The 20,177-nt window shown below is 45.5% G+C and overlaps 1 protein-coding gene across 1 annotated transcript in view; it reads right to left on the minus strand.

Moving 5' to 3' along the window:
* Positions 1 to 18,492: 18,492 nt before the first annotated feature.
* The window catches only part of TEAD1 (TEA domain transcription factor 1), a gene marked incomplete at its 5' end in the record, with an annotated part of 185,235 nt that continues 183,550 nt past the window's right edge, over positions 18,493 to 20,177 (minus strand). The window contains one exon of the mRNA XM_081100242.1: positions 18,493 to 19,336. Coding sequence (XP_080956368.1) covers positions 18,848 to 19,336 — 489 coding nt within the window. The 3' untranslated portion in view covers positions 18,493 to 18,847. The remainder of the gene's footprint in view (positions 19,337 to 20,177) is intronic.

Consider the following 20,177-nt stretch of genomic DNA (forward strand, 5'->3'; position numbering starts at 1 on the left):
TGAGTTACTCCTCTTTCATGTGAGCAAAATGCTAGCTTTCTTTTTTCAGTGAAGTCGATTGAGTTGGGAGAAGTTTCAATACCACGTTTCTTGGTTTGAAAGCATGACTGTCTTCGTAGCTGGCGAAACTGCAAAGACCTTGCCAACTCTCTTTGAGAAATATTGTCTAGTTGAAGTTAAATTTGATTACATGGAACCTTTGGTACAAGTATTGAAGCCATCTTCACGAGGAGATGTTCTTTTCCCCCCTGAGGAAGCAACGGAGACCTGTTTCCGTTGTCATCGTGTCCTGTCCTGTCCAGATTGGAGAGGAAGGCTGTGGGCCAGATAAGCAGAAATAGGTTACGTCTGGGTAAGGCAGCGCCTCTCCCCGCTGGCTGAAGAAGTTCCTCTTTGTCTCACTCCTGAAGCACAGCGTTGTTTTCTTAGGCCCAGGCTCTGAGCGAAACCTGGGTTACTCTATGGATCCCTTACACTTGATGTTGTGATTGGGAGACCTCCACAAATGCAAACCTAGAACACAATCCAACCCTTAAGGGCTTAGATCTCCATGGATAGGAAAGAAGCCACTTGATCTTCCAAAAGTTTTGTCTGGTTGCTTTCTCTGTTATAGCTATTGTTAAACTAGAAAATGAAATCACCGAATTGTTCATCCCTGAGTATTTGCTTCTTTAAAATATATATTAAAGAGTTTTACAAAACAAAACTGTACCATAAAAAATACGTCATCCATATGATTCAGCAATTCCACTTCTCAGTATGATATATACACCCCAAATTTGAAAGCAAGGTCTCAGAGAAATATTTGTACACTCATGTTTATGGCCGCATTCTTCACAATAGCCCCAAAGTGGAAGCCACCCAGTAGCCCATTGACAGATAAATGGAGAAATAAAATGTGGTACATACATATAATTCAGCCTTAAAAAGGAATGTCCATGCTACACATGCTACAACATAGATGAATCTTAAGGACATTATGCCAAGTGGAATAAACCAATTAGTAAAAATACAAATACTGTATGATTCCACTTATATGAGGTACCTAGAATAATTATAGAGACAGAAAGTAGAATGGTGGCTGCCAGGGGCTGGGGGGAGGGGGCATGAGGAGCTATTGTTTATAGGTATGGAGTTTCAGTTTTACAAGATAAAATATTTGGAGATGGGCAGTGGTGGTGGTTGCACAACACCGTGAGTGCACTTCCTGTCCCCAAATTGTTCACTTAAAACTAGTAAAGATGGTGAATTTTTTTGTTTTGTACATTTTCCCACCATTTTACATCATAATATTTATTTTTAAGTATTTCAGATTTTATGCCAAAGCTCTTAAGGAAAACATCAACTTTTTCCAAGAGGTGTAAATACTTTCCACATGACCTTCGAAGTAAATATAATATTTTGTTAATTCCCTGGGTCTTTCAGGAAACCAAGTTTCTGATCACGGGTCATTTGAAGAAAGCCCTGGCTCTCCTGCCTTCACGCCCTTTCTTCCCAGCTCTCCGCATCAATTGGTGTTGTCAGCCATTTGTGCTGATCTGTGGCTTTAATGCTCTGGTCTTTATCCAAAATGTAGATAAATAGTTGAAAGCTTTGGTAAGCTTGAAAAATGATAGTGGGGTACTGATAAGTCTTTGTGTTGAGAAGTCCGTAACTATAAAGCATATTCTTAATAAAGTTAACATTCTACCTAGTTCATAAAGCTGTGTACAAACCAAACAGCACCAGGCCTGCGGAAGTGCCTGGGACAGTCAGCATGAACACATGTTGTCCTATAGATATTTGCTTATTAAGCAATAGTGAAGAATAGAGCTGGATACACTCAAAGATATTATTTGTGTTCTTGTTTCCTGGAGAACTAGGTTTCTAAACAAGTCTCTTAGAAGCAACAAAAGGCAGGGCTCTAAACCTGCATTCCTGTATCAGCCTATGAAGCTCCATTTACTTATATCTTATATATTGGGTTTTCTTTTCAACCCCCAAAAGTTTGAAATCCACTGACCGCAAACATGTGTTGCCTGACTCTGCATCTTTCTTTCTCTTCTTCCTGCTCCCAAATGGTCCAATTCCACACGGGAATTAATGCATTTATGGGAGGCTGAATCCACCCTCAGCAGCGGGACTGGGCCTAGCACCATATGACATAGGCCAGGCCAATGACCACATGCTATCCCTTCTCTCACAATGATTGGTTCAGGGATGGACATGTGAGCTCAGAGGGTGTGTTTAGAGTCCATCTCAGAACTTGGGCCGATAATACTGGCACTAAGATGTGCTTGAATGAGGCATACAGCCCCAGGGAACAGGTGGAAGTCGTTTTGTAGCAAAGGGTCTGCTGAGATCTGTGTAAGATGAAGCCACACTGAGGAAGCAGAGCCAAGAAATAAATGGTGAAGGGGAAATTAGTTCCTGGTTAAGTTGTTTGAACCACCCCTGAGGTTTTTCAAATCTTTTTGGACTTCCCAATTATAAGAATCTATAAATTCCCTTTGTAATTTAAGCTAATATGAGCCAGCTTTTCCATAGAACCAAAAACATTTTAACTGATGTATCATTGATCCATGTCAAATGGTGCCTTCATCGTACAGATGAGGAAACTAATCTGTTGCTTTTGTTGCTTCTAAGCGACCTGTTTCGATGCTACATGGTTAGTTAGGAGGAATCGTCTTCTAAGTCCCAGGCCTTTTCCTTTCTACTATCCTAGTCATTTAGAGCATATTTGTGATGGGTTTGGCAACCTTGAGTAAAATGTTAATTCCCCTTATTACTAAGCACTAATTGGATGTGTTTAGGAGCAGAAGGGAACGGGCTAATTATGAGGGTGTTGTTTATGCCCCTGTTGAGATGTTTGGACTCTGTCCCGTACGTAATAAGGAGCTTTGACCAATAACAAAAATGGACCAAGACAGTGAGGAAGACAGATTTTTGTTAATGACCTAAGGAAAACCAATTTTTAAAATATCAAAAGATTTGAAGACATTTCACAAAAGAAAAAATATAGACAGCAAGCAAATTTATATATATAAAAGAGGTAATATGCAAATTGTCCACTATAATGTCACATAACGGGTGCCCGAGGCTCGCTCCCACCTCCGGAATCGGAATCGGAGCAGGTCCCTCCCGGCTCCCGTGGGTCCCTCCCAGCTCCAGCGGGCACCTGCGGCTCACGCCCACCAGCTCCCCCGATCTGGGCTACTAGTAAGCATATAAAAATCTCAGCAACATTAGTCATCAGGGAAATGCAAACTAAAATCACAAGTCCATACCGATACACACCTATTGGAATGACTAAAATTTCTTTAAAATGTTTTCAAGTCTGATAGTACCATATGCTGGGAAGGATGTGGAGAAATTGGAACTCTCCCACAGCAAACCCACTCACAGGTGTTTACCAAGATAAATGAAAAGTTATGCTCACACAAAAAACCTGCACATAAATGTGTACTAGTATAATGGCTTTATTGATAATCACCAAAAACTGGAAACAACACAAATGTCCTTCAACTGGTGAATGGGTAAGCCAGCAGTGGTACTTCCATGCCAGAGACCTCCACAGAGCAATAACAAAGAAAGACGCCCTGCTTCCTGCCACAACGTGGATGAGAACCAAATAAAATCAAGTTAATGGTGTTTATAGATGTAAAATTGCCCAATGATACTGTCTATTGGAGAATTCATGGTTAACTCTTTAACAGGCATTGTAACTATTTATTCCTGCACAGTTGCCCTACATCAGGGTAGACAATAACTGTGGGATGATTATGCCAGGAGGGCTAGAGCCATTCTCTGTGTGTAAAATATAGTGTAAAAGTAAGTACAGATGATTTCTACTTCCTGTCATTTCAGAATAGACCTATGTAATTAACATGTATATAAGTTTGAATCCGAATGGTTTCTGACAGCATTCATTTATCCTTGAAGGTGACCATTGCAGGATTTTTATCAAATCAGACCTAAAGGTACGCATTTTCCTTTGTTCTTGAATTTTGGCTACTCTCTATTACAATTTTTTTATTACATACCCCAATCCCTTTTATGATGCTACAGTTAAGAAAAAGTAGAAGCCACTGAAACCTGATATTCAGTTCACATTTCCTCTCTCCCCAAAATATGATATGAGACCACAGGGATGGATACGTATTAGGGGGATTATTGCTCTAGTCCTGGCGGGATCCTGTGAGAGCATGGAGCTGGGCAAGGATGTCGGGGAGGAGGGGGGTACAATATATAGAGTAGAATTCACACAAAAAATCTGTCTGTTCAACAGAGCGCGCGTGTGTGGCAGGGGGGAGAGAAAGAGAGAGAGAGAGAGAGAGAGAGAGAGAGAGAGAGAGAGAGAGTCTTGGCACAAGGGCCACTGATTTGCCTTTTATTTTCAAAATAGAGGGCAAGACTTGGAATTAATGCATCAAAAAATTTATAAGGAAAACCTTTAAAAAACAGGATCTCTCTCTGTGTGTCTTTCTGCACAGGGGGAAAGTTTAAGCTCGCCTCACTATGGGTTTTCAAGTATCAAAGACTTTTTCTTCCACGAAGCTGAGATCTGTGGACTGTTGAGATCAGGATAAGAGGGAAGCAGCTCAGGCTGCAACAAGAGCTCTTGGTTCAGTTGAGGCTTCCGCACCCTGAGGGCTGCCAGACGCCGGAGAGGATAAGGAGCCACAGCCACACCGCAGCTGGCCCAGGAGAACAATCATCCTCAAGAGGGGGCGGACTGGAGGCGCCCCTCAGGTGTCTTTTAGCTGCTCCAGCGGCTGAGATCTGTGGGCAGATTGAGTTCCCTGAGGACTCTGAGGAGAAGGGTCGCTCATCCATCACCTGCAGAATGTTGTTCCCGCACTTCAGAGACTCCTTGTTATTTGAAAGGTTTTTGCCTTCTCGAGTTCCTCTGTCAACAGTGTACAGGAAGAAGCCAGGCTGCTGCTGTCGGAAATGAATGCAAGCTCACATCTTATTTGGGACTGCTTATTCATTGCCTCGATCGCCATGCCAGCACTGCCTTTATTTAGAAAGGTTGCGCGTGGGAAAACTTCTCTTTCTGTCTTGGAATTAACAGCGATGCAGAGAGCCCATTCATAAGCAGAACTTTAAAACTCACAAAGAGAAAGAATTTTCCTGAGTGTGTGTGAGTGAACCGTAAAGGAATCAGATAGAGTGACAGCAATGATCATTAAAGGTAAAGACATTTCCACAAATATTTTGACACTTCTGTGTCCTCACTTCCCCTTTCACTGGCCTGGAGGACCCAGCTACAAAGACAGGCAGGTCAAAGGAAACTGTAACTTATACACACACACACACACACACACACACACACACCAAAAAAACTTTGGGTTCAACACAGGCAGTAGGGACGACATAAAACATGCGTGACCCTCTCTCTTCTCCCTCTTCTGTTTTTAAAAATAGCATTTATCATCCTTTGCACTTACAGGGTGTCCCAGGAAAAATGTATACACACTTCAACAGCTGATAGCTCGCTTTTGAAAATGAAGTGTATTTTAATAAACACTGCCTTTCTAATTTATTCAGTGTGTGTGTACATTTTTAGGGGGACACCCTATATTTTGTCCATATATTTGTTTTTATTGTTACCTGTCTCTTCTCCTAAAAATGAACACTCCTGGAGAGCATGGCTATTTTCACTCTCGCTCATCCCTGCATCTCCAGGGCTGTGAACAGAAGTGGCAGTGAATATCTGTTGAATGAATGAAGATGACCTCAAAGGTGAACTCTTAGGAAAGTGGGCCTGGGCAAAGGTTTTCAGCTCCAGCTCCATCCAGGCCACATGGCTGGAATGCATTCGTGTCACTTTGTCAGACAATGATGGACTCGTTTGGGGGAACAAGCATGCCTTAGAGCTGCACCATCTCTGGGGCTATTAGGCTGTTCCTAACGTCCAACCCCTGACCCCAGGCTGCATGCTTTCCCAAGAACAGGGCGCTAAGATCCCCAGCGCTGCGGGGGACAGGGGCGCACTTGGGAGTAGCAAAGCCTTGACGAGTCCATGCAGTCCTGGGTTTGGGACCAGAAGTGCCAGGGAGATGGATGTTCCTGATGTACATTGAACCTTTTTACACACTTTCCAGACAGTTGCACTTGTGCTTTAGAGGAAATACAATCTGTTTCTCCTCCTTCTTCTACATCTCTTGTTCCCAGGCTCTGCAGGGCTCGAGCTTGGGTCAGATCTAGCTACCTTGTTCATTCATTTATAAATTCATTTAGTCAATGTTTATTGAGCACAAACATGTGCTGGAAATTGTGCCTCTGTGTCCGCAAGAGGTTCTGACATGTGGATTCCAAAAGCTTTTGTGATCTAATACGTTGCTTTCTAAGGAAGTGAGATTCTGATGGCTGAAAAACATGTTCAAGTTACCTTGGGGAATACAAGCCATTCCTAGGCTGGGATTTGTCTGCATTGCCTGACACTGTTAATGGATTGTTTCCCAGGCTGATGGATGCCCCTTTGGAAGCATTGGTAGCATAGGGGTCTAATTCTGCTGCTTTTGTTGCTGCTTTGTTGTGTGTTTATTTCTGCTGTCGCCTGTGAGACGGTTTCCCTGTGTGTTTCATAGCTTTGGATTGCGGGCTGGTGTTTGACGGTGTTTAACTATGGGATTTCTGCGGAGCCTGGGTTGTATGTCTTCAAAGAGGTTTTGCATTTGCTTCTGCCAGCCTTGTTACCAGATGAAGATGTTTCTAATTACTGGGGATTCTCCTGCCACTTGGATAGTGTAAATTTAAACCACAAATCCCTGTGGGTATAAACCTGTCAATTGTAATTGGTTTCTGGTTACTATTTCTCAGAAAGGATTTTTTTTTCTTACCCAGAGCCCTTCACAAATGGGCAGAATTTTTCCAGAATGTGCCCTTAAATGGTATTGGCTGTAATGAAACTCAAACTTGACAACTCCACCCCAGGAGAGCCCAAACATCAGATACTACTAAAACTCCCTTTCTCAGCTTCTACCCCATGTGTGGACCCTGCACATTTCCTTACTTTTCCTTTCCCTTTTGCAGAAGCGAATTGCAGAAATAGACTTTTATTCTATGACTGTTTTCTAATTGTTCATAATTCATTCGCTAAACATGCTATGTACAAGGCTCCACGTGGGACACAAAAACAGAGAAACTATTATGAGCCATGTGCTCTTAGGCAGGTTCACATGTTGTCTTGTTTCATTCTCATGACAATCTCGGCTTGCCTAAAGTCACTTACCTAATCAATGAGAGAACTAGCATTAAATCCACGTCTGTCTGGCTCCACGGTCTGCTCTCCCACTAAGCCCTGCAAGGGCTCATGGCAGAGCCAAAGGGAAAAGACATAACCAACAAAAAGGCCCAATATAATACAAATAGTAGAAAATAAAGCAACATGGCAAGAGATGTTACAAGGAAGTAAGGACATGAGTGCTGGGGTCCAACCCCAGCAGGTCCAGGGGTCCCCAAAGGTGTGGACGGAGTCGGCGAAGAAGGAATGACACGGAGACAGCGTTCAGTTGATCAGCAGCCTAGCCAGGATCTCCAGCCAAGTTCTGGTTAGGATCTCCATCCAGGTTCTGTGTCCATGTTCCCTCGCTAGGTTCTCCAGCCAGGTTCTGTCCAGGTTCTCCAGCCAGGTTCAGTCACCAGGTTCTAGTCAGGTTCTCTTGCCAATTTCTGTAGTCAGGTTCAGTCCAGGATCTTTTGCCATGTTCTCTCCAGCGAAGTTCTTCTCTCTCTAGGTTCTGTGTAGGTTCTGTGTCTAGGTTCTGTGCCTCTTGGTTCTGTCTTCTAAGTTCTGTCTTCTAAGTTCTGTCTTGTTACATCTGTATTTATACCAGTTGATTCCAATCCTATCAATCTCTATTCCAAAGCTTAGGGCGTTTCTTATCTCCATTCCAGGGAGTAAAGATTATGTAGCTTAAGCATGATTGTTCGTAGTTAAAGTGATTAATTACCCACCTGGCACTTAGTTAAGAGGTTTTATTCCCTCCCTAACTTCAGGGGAAAATCCCTACCTGGAGAAACAACCTTTCTCAGAGACCTTGGTTAAAACACATAGTGCCAAGAAGGTGAGCAAACATATTAAGAACAGTATGTCATATATGCCAGGTCCCTTGAAACAGCAAGGATGGACTGGCTCCCGGCACATGAGTGGTTGCTAGTGATACAGGTGACCTCAGAGAGGCCACAGGGAGCTGGGGGAGGAGAGACTTCAGGTAGGCATGGAAGATACTGTCTCAGTGGAGAAGGGGAGAAGCACATTCCTGACAAAGGGGAGAGCATGAGAAGAGACACAGAGGTGAGAGCCACACGCATGTTATGGTCTTCATGGGTAGACAGGCCATGGTCATGGGGAGTGTTGCTGAAAGGTAAGGAGGGAGAAGGTTTAGGCCAAGTACGGAGGACTTTGCATGTTAATGGATTTGGGCTATATCAGGTAGGTAATAGACTTTGAAGGTTTAGGAATATGTAAATGGAAGTCAGGTATGAGATTGGCAAGGAGAGAATAGAGCAAAGCAGAGAAACCAGCGAGGCTGGATTCAGTGAAAAGCAAATGGAAAAGATGGATAAATGGACATTTTGCCTATGGCCAAGGCCAGTTGTTTTTAATTAAGCACCAATTCAGTGGGTATTTGAGACATTATCAGGGTACACCGCACTATCACACTCTGTGGACTCCGTCCCAGCCAGGCAACTGGGGCTGTCCCTCCGGCCAGAGCTGTCCCGTGAGCCATTAGCCAAAGTTGCCAGGAGAAAGGGGGGTCACTGTTAGCTGCATCCTGGGAAATATGCCCAATTTCAATGCTGGGAAATTCTGAGTTCTTCCTCTAAGCTCATGGGTGAGAGTATGACACTGGTGTGGCTCAGTGGCTGAGCATTGACCTATGAACCAGGATGTCGTGGTTTGATTCCCAGTCAGAGCACATGCCCGGGGTTGTGGGCTTGATCCCCAGTGTGGGGTGTGCAGGAGGCAGCCAATCAATGATTCTCTCTTATCATTGAGGTTTCTATCTCTCTTCCCTTCCCCGCTTCCTCTCTAAAATTAATAAAAATACATATATTTAAAAAAGACAGGTATTAAGTGTTAAGAGCAAATGGGCCTGGTAGCAATGAATGGAACCTGAGACTTGTTTAATTGACTTTAGGATGCCTAGCACATTGTGGGTCAGCTTAGTTCAAGCAGCTAAAATGAGCAGCTTTAACATTTACACTGGAGGGGCACATAAAGATTGTACCCCCTCCTCTGAACATCCATGTCTCTGTCACTGCACTTACCACAGTGGATTACAGTTACCTGCTTCCATCTCCATCTTCCCCACTGGAGTAGGCGTTCTCTGTGGGCAGGGACTGTGTCTTATTTGCTTACATTCCTGGCATCTGGCACAAAGTCTAGCATAGAGTAGATGCCCAAGCTAATTTAATGATGGCTCCAACCAAGATGGTGGCAGTTGGAGTGGTGAGAATTGATCCGTTTCTAGATACATCTTAAAGGTAAAGCCAGATGGGTTTCCTAATGGATTGGATGTGGAATATGCAAGCAAGAGTAAAATAAAGAACGAATCAAGGTTTTTGGCTTAGGAAATGGGAAGGATAAAGTTACAACCATCTAAGAAGGAGAAGGCTGCAAGTAAAACAGGTTTCCGTGAAAAGATCAGGGGTGCGTGTCTGACTTGGGGTGTCCATTAGCTATCCAGTGGAGATATCAAGTGGCAGGTTATTTCTCAAGTTTGAGATCTACAAGAGAAGTTTAGACCAAAGAAATAAGTTGGGGAGTCATAGGCATAAAAGAGGGTCTGAAAAATCTTCAAATAAATGTGATAAATATTATCACAACAGGAGTGAGAGTAGACAGAGGAAAGAAGTCCAAGGTCTAATCCCTGGAATATTGCAAAAATTCTGAATAGAGAAGATATTAGCATATCAGCCTGATAAAGAGCAACCAAGGAGATGGGGGGGGGGGGACCCAAGAGAAAGGAAAGTTCTGGAAGCCAAGTGAAGAAAGCATCTTAAGAAGGAGTGAGGAGTCAACTGTGTCAAATGCTGCTAATAAGTCGGAAGATGTCTGTCACCAGAATCAGATCAGGCGGGCACCCTAATCCTGGACGTCAGCCTCTAGAACCATAAGAAATAAATCTGCTACCTAAGCTGCCCAGCCTGTGATATTTTGCTATAGCAGCCTGGGCCGACTAAGACAGACTCCTACATTGTGAGGCTCTCCCAGATTTGAAAAAGGAGACATATGTAAAACTTTAGACAATAAATATTAAAAAAAAGAAAGAAAGAAAAAGAAAAAAAGAATGAGCATTAAATGTCTCTCCTGACTCTTGACAACTGGTATATAGTAGATGCTTAATAAATATCAAATAAATTCCTGTGCATACAATAAGTTTGAACCTCTTTGAACTATATTTGCAGCTGTTAAATGAAGGTAATAGCAATGACCTCAGAGGATGAAATAAGATAAGGCATGTGCAGTGCATAGCAAAGGGCCTGGTCCTTAGTATGTGCTCAGTAAATGGTAGTTATATTATTAGTCCAATGCCCGCAGGTTACAGATGAGCTATCTGAGGCCGGGAAAATAGTTTGCTCCAAGTTGCCCAGTTAGTGACAGAGCACAGTTTGTCTCTTGGACTCAGATTCTTTAATTCTTTCCACATAATCAGAGAAATCACCCCCAATGCCCAGGTGACATAAGCAGGGTGTGTTTTCCCTCTGTAAATGGACTGAGTTGATGGGAAACATGGGTATTAGGAGTGAGTAGCTCCCCTGAAATCTCTCCATAACTTTCCTTTGTGACCAACGTGGGTCTTTCTGTCTAATTTGTCAGGATGCTCAGCAAAAGTGATCCTCACACGCCATCCCACATTTCTCTCACAGCTTTTTCTTATTTTACCAAAATTCTGGTTTTAACTTTTTGGGTAGCAACCCTTGTTATTCTTCTTTTTTTAAATCCTTACACAAGGATATTTTTCTTTTGATGTTTAGAAAGAGTGGAAGACATAGGTAAAGACAGAGAAAAATATTGATGTGAGAGAAACACATCAATTGGTTTCCTCCTGCTCGAGCCCTGACCAGGGCCTAAGCCAGAAAGGAGCCTGCAACCCAGGTATGTGCCCTTGACCAGAATTGAACCCAGGACCCTTCGCTCTATCCCCTGAGCCAAACTGGCTAGGGCTACACTTGTTATTCTTTTCATACCCAAGTCAAGGGACAAAGCTATGCTGCCAGCCTGTTTTGTTAATTATTAGTTATTAGATCACTCTAACTCTAGGTGGAAGATACTATTAGTTATAACTCCAGGTGATGATATAGATATAGAACCAAAACATGTTTCTGGGCAATAATAATGGAACATCTTATGATCTTGGAACATACCCTCTCTCATCATACTTGCAATAGATGAATGGCCTGTCCTTGCCAGAATGAATGGAGAACGTTCATTTTGTCAACGTTTATTAGTGGAATACTATATGCTGCTCTTCTTTTAATGAGACAGTAAATCTTCAGCCCAGTTTATAGGCTGTCTTTCATCCAAAGACCTCAAAGTCACTTTGCTAACACTGCATCATTATTAATCATCCAACTTGCCCAAGGTTGTTTCAAAGGGAGAAACTGAGGTTTCAAGAAGGTGAGGTGACTTCTTAGGGTTATGAACAGGGTCAGAAAGAAGAACTGGCACAGAGCCCACATTCCTCCCTCTCAGAGACCCAGCCCTCTCCCAGCGTTCTCTAAACATTTCCTTTTGGTAGAAAATGTGATTTACTACCTTGGTCTATTGAACAGAAACGAACTCTGGATCCTTCTTCAATGACTCGGAGAAGCGAAAGTTTATTTTTGAAGTTACTTTAAGTCATAAAATGCTTGATTCAGTCTATTAAATAATACCATTGAAATAAGTAAATAGCTTTGTAGTCATAATGACGGCTTGGATTTAAATGGTGCCTGGGCTCTGAAAAACCCTATAGTTCACAGGATTCCAAAGACCTTTGGGCATTTTCTTGGCCCCTCTTTCTGACTGCAAGCATTCCTTTCTTTCTCACATCTTCCCTCCACCTCCCCATGTCCTTCACATACTCCCCTTTCCTCTTACCGAATCATTTCTTCCGATGCACCAAGAGCTCTCGACATAAAAAGAACACCTTGCTTTTGCTGGAGTTGAAGAGAGACTTCAGGCCCTTTGGAATAGGGTGTGGAGTCCTAGCCCCTGAGGTCCTCCAACAGGCTCCTCTGGGGTTGAGTTAAATCCAACCTTGCTGGGAGATCAAGGGTTAAAGTTACAAAGACGCATTAGAGCTCATCAAGCAGTCAAATGGTCCTTTAAAACAATGAAAGGAAAGTAGTTCAGAATAGTAGGCTGGCTCTTCCTCGGAATGATTTGGGAAGCCAATGAGTTGTTGGGAGTGTGAACAGGTTCACACTCTGACTTTATGTTTTTAAAAGGATCATTCTGGCTGCTGGGCTGAGAAACAAACAAACAAAACAACCAAAAAAAAACAAAGAGGGGGAAAGGTAAGCAAGAAACCAGCCAGGAGGCTATTGCAGGAATCCAAGCAAGGGAACGTTCATTCACTCACTGAACTGCATTTCCTGGCCACCGCCTAAGAAGACATCCCCAGGGATCATTTTCCTCTATCACAGTTATTGTGGGAGATTTCCCTTAAACAGCAGGGCTACATCTATGCTGTGAGAGAAAGGTTAAATGTGGTAACATGTGTGAGTTCTTCAAGATCTAAAGGTTTGAAAAATCATGAGAAAGAAATTTCATTTTTAACTTTTGAGGACATGTTTAATAAAAAACTGTTGGTTTATAAATTTTGAGAATGAAAAATATGCTTAAAATCAGATGACAATCTTCCTTATGTTAATTGTTATATTATATAGTAAAAATATTTTAATGTAAATCTCCCTTCCCTACCAGAAAGTTTAAACTGTAAACAAATGCAATGTGTGGTTCTAGATTAGACCCTGAACTAGAGGGAAAAATCTATGAAAGTTATTATTGAAACAATTGAAATATTGGAATATGGACTGTAGATTAGATATTAGTATTGTAGTCATGTCAAATTTTCTGAATTTTATAACTACTATGTTTATATAATGCACTATCTTTATTCTTAGGACATAGTGGAGTATTAAAGATAAAGGGGTACTTATACATAGAGAAGAGTCATGGTAAATGCAACCAACACTCAAATGGTTGAGAAAAAAAAGTATAATGCACATATGTATGTAATGTGTGCACATATAATTATTTATGTGTGTATATAAAGAGATGTATAAGTATATATATGTGTGCATATATGTATGTATGTGTGCATGTATATATCCTATATAATAAAAGGCTAATAAGCAAATTATCCCCTTAACTGGGAGTTTGACCAGGAGTTTAACCAGGGGGCGGGGCTGGCCAGCCAACTGCCTGTAGCCCCTCCCCCTGGCCAGCCCTGCCCCCCAATTGTCCTCCCACCTTGATCAGGGGTGGGGCCAGCCAGCTTGACTCCACCCATGCATGAATTTGTGCACCAGGCCTCTAATATATATATATATATATATATATATATATATATATATATATATGTAGTTAATGTAAAAAAACCATTGAAACCTGTAAAGAATTTTTTGTGAGTTTATTTGAGCCAAATTGTAGACATATGCCGGGAAGCAGAACCTCAACGAATTGAGATAGTGCTCCGGAGAATGGCGGGGTTACATTTGCATTTATACATTTGCAATCAAAGGAGGGATGTAGGTGGGTTACATGAAATTCATTGGTGATAGATTAAGGAGGAGGGATAAAGCAAAGCAGGGAAACCCCTGGGATAGGATAAAAAGTAAAATGATGGACACATACTTAAGTGGGTGCAGGATCAATTAACATGATAATGAAGGAATTTGTAGTATCTGTCCTGGCGCCCAGCACATTTGATTGTGCCCCAGGGGCTCCAGAAAAAGGGAAGTTACAAGTTACCCAGACATTTCAAGGGTATGTTATTTTAAGAGTCTCATGCTCTACCGACATGGGTATGTTATTTTAGAGGCAAAAAGGCAAATGGGCTCAGTAAGGATCAAAGTTGATCTTGTCAGTGAAGATACTGGCCTAGGATATAACTGCCCACCATAACTGCTTTTAGTTAAAGTTTAATTTCAGACCATCCTTTGTGGTTACTTTAAGTCTCTGAGTTTGCAAGACTGCCATGCAGGCCTCCCCTGAGCTTGTCAGGTCAGCGTGTGGCCCCTTTCGTCCACAATATATATATGAACAAATATGACAAAATAATAACAACCAGAGCTTCTGGATAGAGTATATAAAGAGTATACCTATTATTCTTAAAATTTCTCTAAATTAGTTTTTAAAAAAGCTTTTTAAAGGTTTTACATCCGCCCTGACTGGTTTGGCTCATTGGATAGAGCGTCAGCCTGCGGACTGAAGGGTCCCAGGTTTGATTCCAGTCAAGGGCATGTACCTTGGTGGCAGGCACATCCCCAGTAGGGGGTGTGCAGGAGGCAGCTGATCAATGTTTCTCCCTTATCGATGTTTCTAACTCTCTATCCCTCTCCCTTCCTCTCTGCAAAAAATCAATAAAATTTTTTTTTTAAAAAAAGGTTTTACATCCACTCCAAAGTCAAGTTTACAAATAGAAAACAGTTGAACAGGTTAAGCTGTAGAGTCCCCTTTCGAAGGAAGAAGTGGCAGTATTTCTATCCCAAAGGACATTCTGATTGTCCTAAGAAAGGAAGGGGACTCTGAACCTTCTCTGCTTGAACACTTCCTTTTCCAACTAGAAGCTGATAAACCTTCTCCTCTCTCCCCATGGGGACCCGGAGTCTCAGAATCACCCCAACCATTTGCCATCACTAGCTCTCAAACTTGGCTGCAGCTTAGAATCACCCAAAAGCTTGAAAGATGACTGATGCTCGGGTCCTACCTCCTGAGATTCTGATGTCTGGGGAATGGGGGCTTGGAAGGGTGGGCTGGGTGTCAGGATTTATAAAAACTTCCCACGCGATTCTCCCATGCAGCCAGTTTGGAGAGCAGGCTGCTTACACCATATTACCTCCTGCTGCGTGCTGATCTCAGACCCTGCTGGGGTCCCAGGGATGCTAATCCCCCAGCTCTCTGGCCTTGCTCTTTGGCTGCAGGGAGCACCTTTCCTTGATTGACGGCTTTGCAATCCCCATCTTGGATGCAGGACTGCAGGGTTCTTGGAAGTGTCCATCCTAGAGGGCCATGGGCACCAGAGACCACCCATGTGTTCCAGAGTAGTTTCTACAGCCAGCTCTATACTGGGGGCGTAGCAGAGGCTGCTGGGCATTACCATGGGAAGGTGGCCTTCTGAAGAGCAATGTGGGTATAGGGGGAGCCTTTCCTTTCAGTTGACATCCCTGCTCTATCCTGAAAGCCTTGGTCTGCTTCTCTAACAGCCCAGAAAACCCATGGGCAGCATGTGACAGCTGTCCGCACCTCCTGGTGATCCGAGGACAGGTCCCCGTACAACCAGCCGAGTGGTCAAGCAGGGTGGGTGGTCCCCAAACCGTTCCCATCGCACAGATATGCTCTTTGTTCCCTCTCCCCTTTAAGTCACCCTCGTACATTCTTCTAAAGAAAGCTATTCTCGCCAGCCTTGGAATGCCATTCGGAACAGCCTCTGGCATGGCGGAAGGTACTGCCTAGGCACTTTTCATCTCTAATCGCCCTGCTCACCTATTCAAAGATACATTTTCAAAGCTATGGGAGCAAGTTACTCATTCAAACGCTGTTAACAAATAACAGGATTTATGTGTGTAATAGGTAGTTACTCAGCTTTGAAAATTTGCCCCGAAGAGTTAAAATTTCTGCTTCATTGGAAACTGAGGGGGGGGGGGGTGAGGGGGGCGGGGAGGCGGGTAGGGAGAATGTCCTTGTGGGAGGGCTTTCCAGCCCCTGGAATTTTCTGTCTGATCTCCCTCCCCTGCATCTGAGCTGGAACCGGAGATCCAGCAAGAGATTGCAGGAGAGGGAGGGCTGGGGACAGTGCAGGGCTGCAGGTGTTTGGCTGCTGCACCCGTGAGGGCTGCTCCCCCACCCCATGCCAGCAGACACCCGCCAAGACTTGCTGGAGCCCATGCCAGGGGAGGCAGCTTGTAAACTACTCTCTGGATCCTCACTGCAGGTTGGATGGAATCAGAGGGTGGAGTGAGGAGGTGCCACAGCCCAGGCTTCGGGTGGAAGCCCACCAGGAAAGGCTGGTGGTCCAGGGATGACGGGCCACAGCCTCCAGCGAGCTCTGCAGGGCCTACTCCTGCTCAGTGCAGCTTCCCCTTCCAAAGCAGCCAGAGCCATAGCTGGAGGCTGCGCCCCTCTCTCCCACCTCTAGTAGAATTATTGCTTTTCTCTTCTAATATTATTTCCTGAAGTCCTGTACTCTGAGAGCATGACACTCAGAGACATCCTACACTCTGGGGGGGCTGCAGTCTGGCCCATACAGTAAGTGCTCAATAAATGCCAGTTCTGTGGGTTTGCAGGCCTCGGGGTGGCATTAAGAAGTATCTTATGCCCTAGCTGGTTTGGCTCAGTGGATAGAGCATTGGCCTGCAGACCAATTCTGATAAAGGGCATGTACCTCAGTTGCAGGATCCTCCCTGGCTCAGAGCCTGTTCAGGAGGCAACCAATCTATGTGTTTTTCTCATGTCGATATTTCTCTCTGTCTTACCCTCTCTCTAAAAATCAATGGAAACATATCCTCGGGTGAGGAAAGAAAAAAGAAAAGAAGTATCTGTGAGTCCTGCAGTGGAGTGAGGTGGCAACAAGGGTGTTAAGCCTGCACGTTAGGGCAGCAAAGGGACCTCACCTGTGTTGGTCCATCACCAGTTATTCTCCAGTTTGGCTCTTCTGTGGACAAGTCCAAGTTTCAAAGAGTATGTGTGGAACTGGAAAATATTCATCAACAGAAGAAATGATGATGAAATGAGAGGTGGGTGAGGGGGTGCATGGAGCCAGGCAAGAGGCAGAAGGAAGGACCTGAGTTTCCCCTGGAGGTGGCTCCTGAGCCTGTAGGCAGAAAGCTGGGGCTGGGTGACGGGCTGTGCAGAATGCCACTCAAACCCCCTGGGAGCTTCACAGGGAGCTGTGGGGGAGGGGGAGGGGGAGGGGGGAGGGGAGAGGGGAGAGGGGGTGAAGGAGAAAGAGCAGGAAGAGGGGAGTCAAAGGTTAAGTTCTCAAGTTCTCCTTTTCTAGTGGTGAGAACAGTAGGCTCCCCTGGGGGGAAATTCAGTCCCGTCACCATCCCCCTCCTATCATGGCTTTGACCTTATCAGGCTCCTCCGCCTGCTCCAGGCCACCCAGACAGGGACTCACAAATTATACCTTGAGAGTAAACGCACACAAGACCCAACCCAGCGCTTTACATATCTCACCTCCAAATCTAGAAAGAACGCCTGAGCCTGAGCTCCTCGGATCCTGCGGCCTCCGCTCTCTCTGCATCACCCCCCCAAAGTCCTTATCTCGGATCCTGATCTTGACACTGATCTACGTTTTTGTGATAATGGTTCAATTACACATGCATTTATCTCCTGATTTTCATACCCAGCCTCAATCCTAGGAGGACTGGAGGCAGTTTCTAAAGTTTCAACGTGGTAACTGCTTTGATCAATCTGACTTTCCTACTGCCCCTCCCCCTTCACAAACAGCTGTATCCACAGCCACAAAGAGAGCTCTTTCTAGTTTAGTTGTAAGACAACAGACGAAGCACCTTTAAAATCTGGCTCCAACTTTTAAAATCTGTGCAGCTTAATTACTATCCCAAGAAGATTTAGACAGAATTGGGCAGCCGGGTCACAGCCAAGGCCCAGTGTTGTGGGTGAGCTGGGTGGGCTGCCTGACATCCACACCCCCCCCCATACACCCCCCCACGTCTGGCCCTCCCTAGCACCGTGCTGATCCAGGTGCTGGAGTTCGGATTCAGAATGTGGGAAATCCAAAAGTGCGACCTCCTGGATTCTCTCTCCTTTGTCAGGTGCAAAGAAAGAAGTGCTGAAAGGCTGTCCTGGAGAGAGAAATTGCGTTCAAACCAGAGGGCGTTAGAGGAGGGGTTTTCCCTCTTGGAGGAGCCCCTGCAAGAGGTCTTGCCAGCTGGGGCCTGACCGGCATCCTGTCCCGCAGGGAGTCAGCGGATCCAAGCTGGACCTGGACCCGTAATCCTTTGCTAGAAGGCCTCTTGGCCCAAGTCCAGCTCAGCAGGGGAGGGTCCCGGCTTTGTCCTTGGCGGGCTGGTTGCGTGGGGCCCTTCCCTTGGGGGCTCCCACCCTGTGGGAAGCTAGCAGGCACCCCGTCCCACATCCACAGGGCATGCTTTTGGCATTGCAAAAGGGCTCCCTTAAACTCAAGATCCCTGCGCCGCTTGCGGGGGAGGGGGGAGCCGAGGCCCGAGGCCTTGTATTTCTGCCAGGTAAGGGGCCAGATGTGTTCTCTCCTCACCCGAAAAGGCTACGGAGAAGGCAGCGGGACAACTTAGGGGCATTTTCCTCATTCTGTCGTTGTTTATTCAGTTAAAAGAGATCGCTAAAGCACGCACAGAAGACGGCATTTCAACATACAATGAAGCAGCTCTTTGGTGAGAGCAGAAAGCTGCTTTCGAAGCCTGGCTGAGCCTGGGGGTGGGGTGGCGGGGATGGGATAACCTGAGAGTTTCCATTTGTGAGTCTGGTCAACACGGCATCCACCCTCCTGTTGGCTTGTCACGCCACGATGGTTACTGTTGTCGGGACTCCCTGGCCGATAAAGAGGTGGAGGCTCAGAGGAGGGGAGTGCATGGCCCAAAGCCCCCCGCAGTCGTGGTGGGATCAGGGTTGGAATCCAGGCCGGGCGATGCTAGAGCCCTTGGCTCAGCCACTGCCCAGTGCTTGGCTCCTGCGGTCCCCACCTGCCGCTGTGAGTCCTGCTTCAGGCGCTGGGCGCAGCCGCGCACACGGGCCGTGTCCACCCACTGCGCGCCGGGCGCCGCCGAGAAGCACAGGGCTGGCCCCTTGAGTCGTGACTGTCCATCCGTGACGTGCCCTGCCTGTCACAGCTGACTCGCCTCTCTTGTGTGTGGTGGCTGCCCCACCCCGGCATGCGTTTGCGTTTGCAATCTCCGTACCACATTTCCATGGACTACGAAACATGTCAGCTCTGTCTTCCTTTGACACCCGTATCACTGGGGGCCTCTCTTTGGAGGCTGAAAGTCCTCCAGGCGGCTCCTGAATGCAGTCCATGCACATGGAACTTATGAAATGACTGGGGACGAAGGAGAGCTCACCAAAGACAGCTGTCATTGGGTTTGAATCGCTGCTGCGTTCCTCCTTACAGTACGGCTTCAAGGGAAGCAGAAGGAGCTGTTGGTAAAACGGAAAAAACAGTTTTAAAAAGTCTTTTTTCTGTCTGATGAGAATGTAACCCAGGTCACAGGCCGTGGGTGGGTGCCAGTTTTCTTCTTCTCCTGGGCCCGGAGAGGGTGAGCATAATACTGACAAAGCGAAGCAAAAAAAAAAAAAAAAAATAAGTATTTTCCTGTTCTTTTCTTTTGTGGAGGGGGAATGAACTTAGGGAAAGAGCAGGCCTTGTTGACCGTAGGTAGACCAGGGTTCAAACCCACATTTTCTCACTTCATACTAGTAGCTGTGTGACGGTGGCCACGCTACATCAACGTGCTCTGAGGACTAGAGGCAATCCATGCAGGCCCCCAGGGGCGGCTCTGAGCCATCGGCCTGGCCTTAGCAGGAGCGAGAGGGCACGTGGCCGCATGTCCCTGCCGGGGTGTGTGCTGTCAGGGCTGAGGAAGTGCTCCTGTTCACCGACAGACAGCTTCACAGGAGCAGCAGTGCCCCAGGCCACCTCGCCCGAGGTGGGGCTCAGGAGGGTAGCTTCTGGTTTTCAAAGATAAAAAGCAGCAGGCAACCAACAGCCCCCTGCTTTGGTCACCCACCTTCCTCCAACATACACTTTCCCCAAAGTCTGCTTGGTACCCCTAGTGCTCCAGGGAGAGAAGCTCTTCAGTGGCAGTTTGCTGCCCTCTGCTGTCCATCTGGAGAACTCCCTGATGCTTTGGCCCTGCTTGCTGGCCTTAAAATTCCAAGGAACTTGGGAGCCCGGGACTCACACAACCATTCTGCGAGGTGTACCCCAGGAAAGGGGTAGTACCAGGACCGGCTACATAAGCCGAGGGGTGGGTCCAGC

Source organism: Myotis nattereri (genome assembly GCF_964212035.1).
Source record: "Myotis nattereri genome assembly, chromosome: 9".
In the NCBI taxonomy this organism is placed as follows: Eukaryota; Metazoa; Chordata; class Mammalia; order Chiroptera; family Vespertilionidae; genus Myotis; species Myotis nattereri.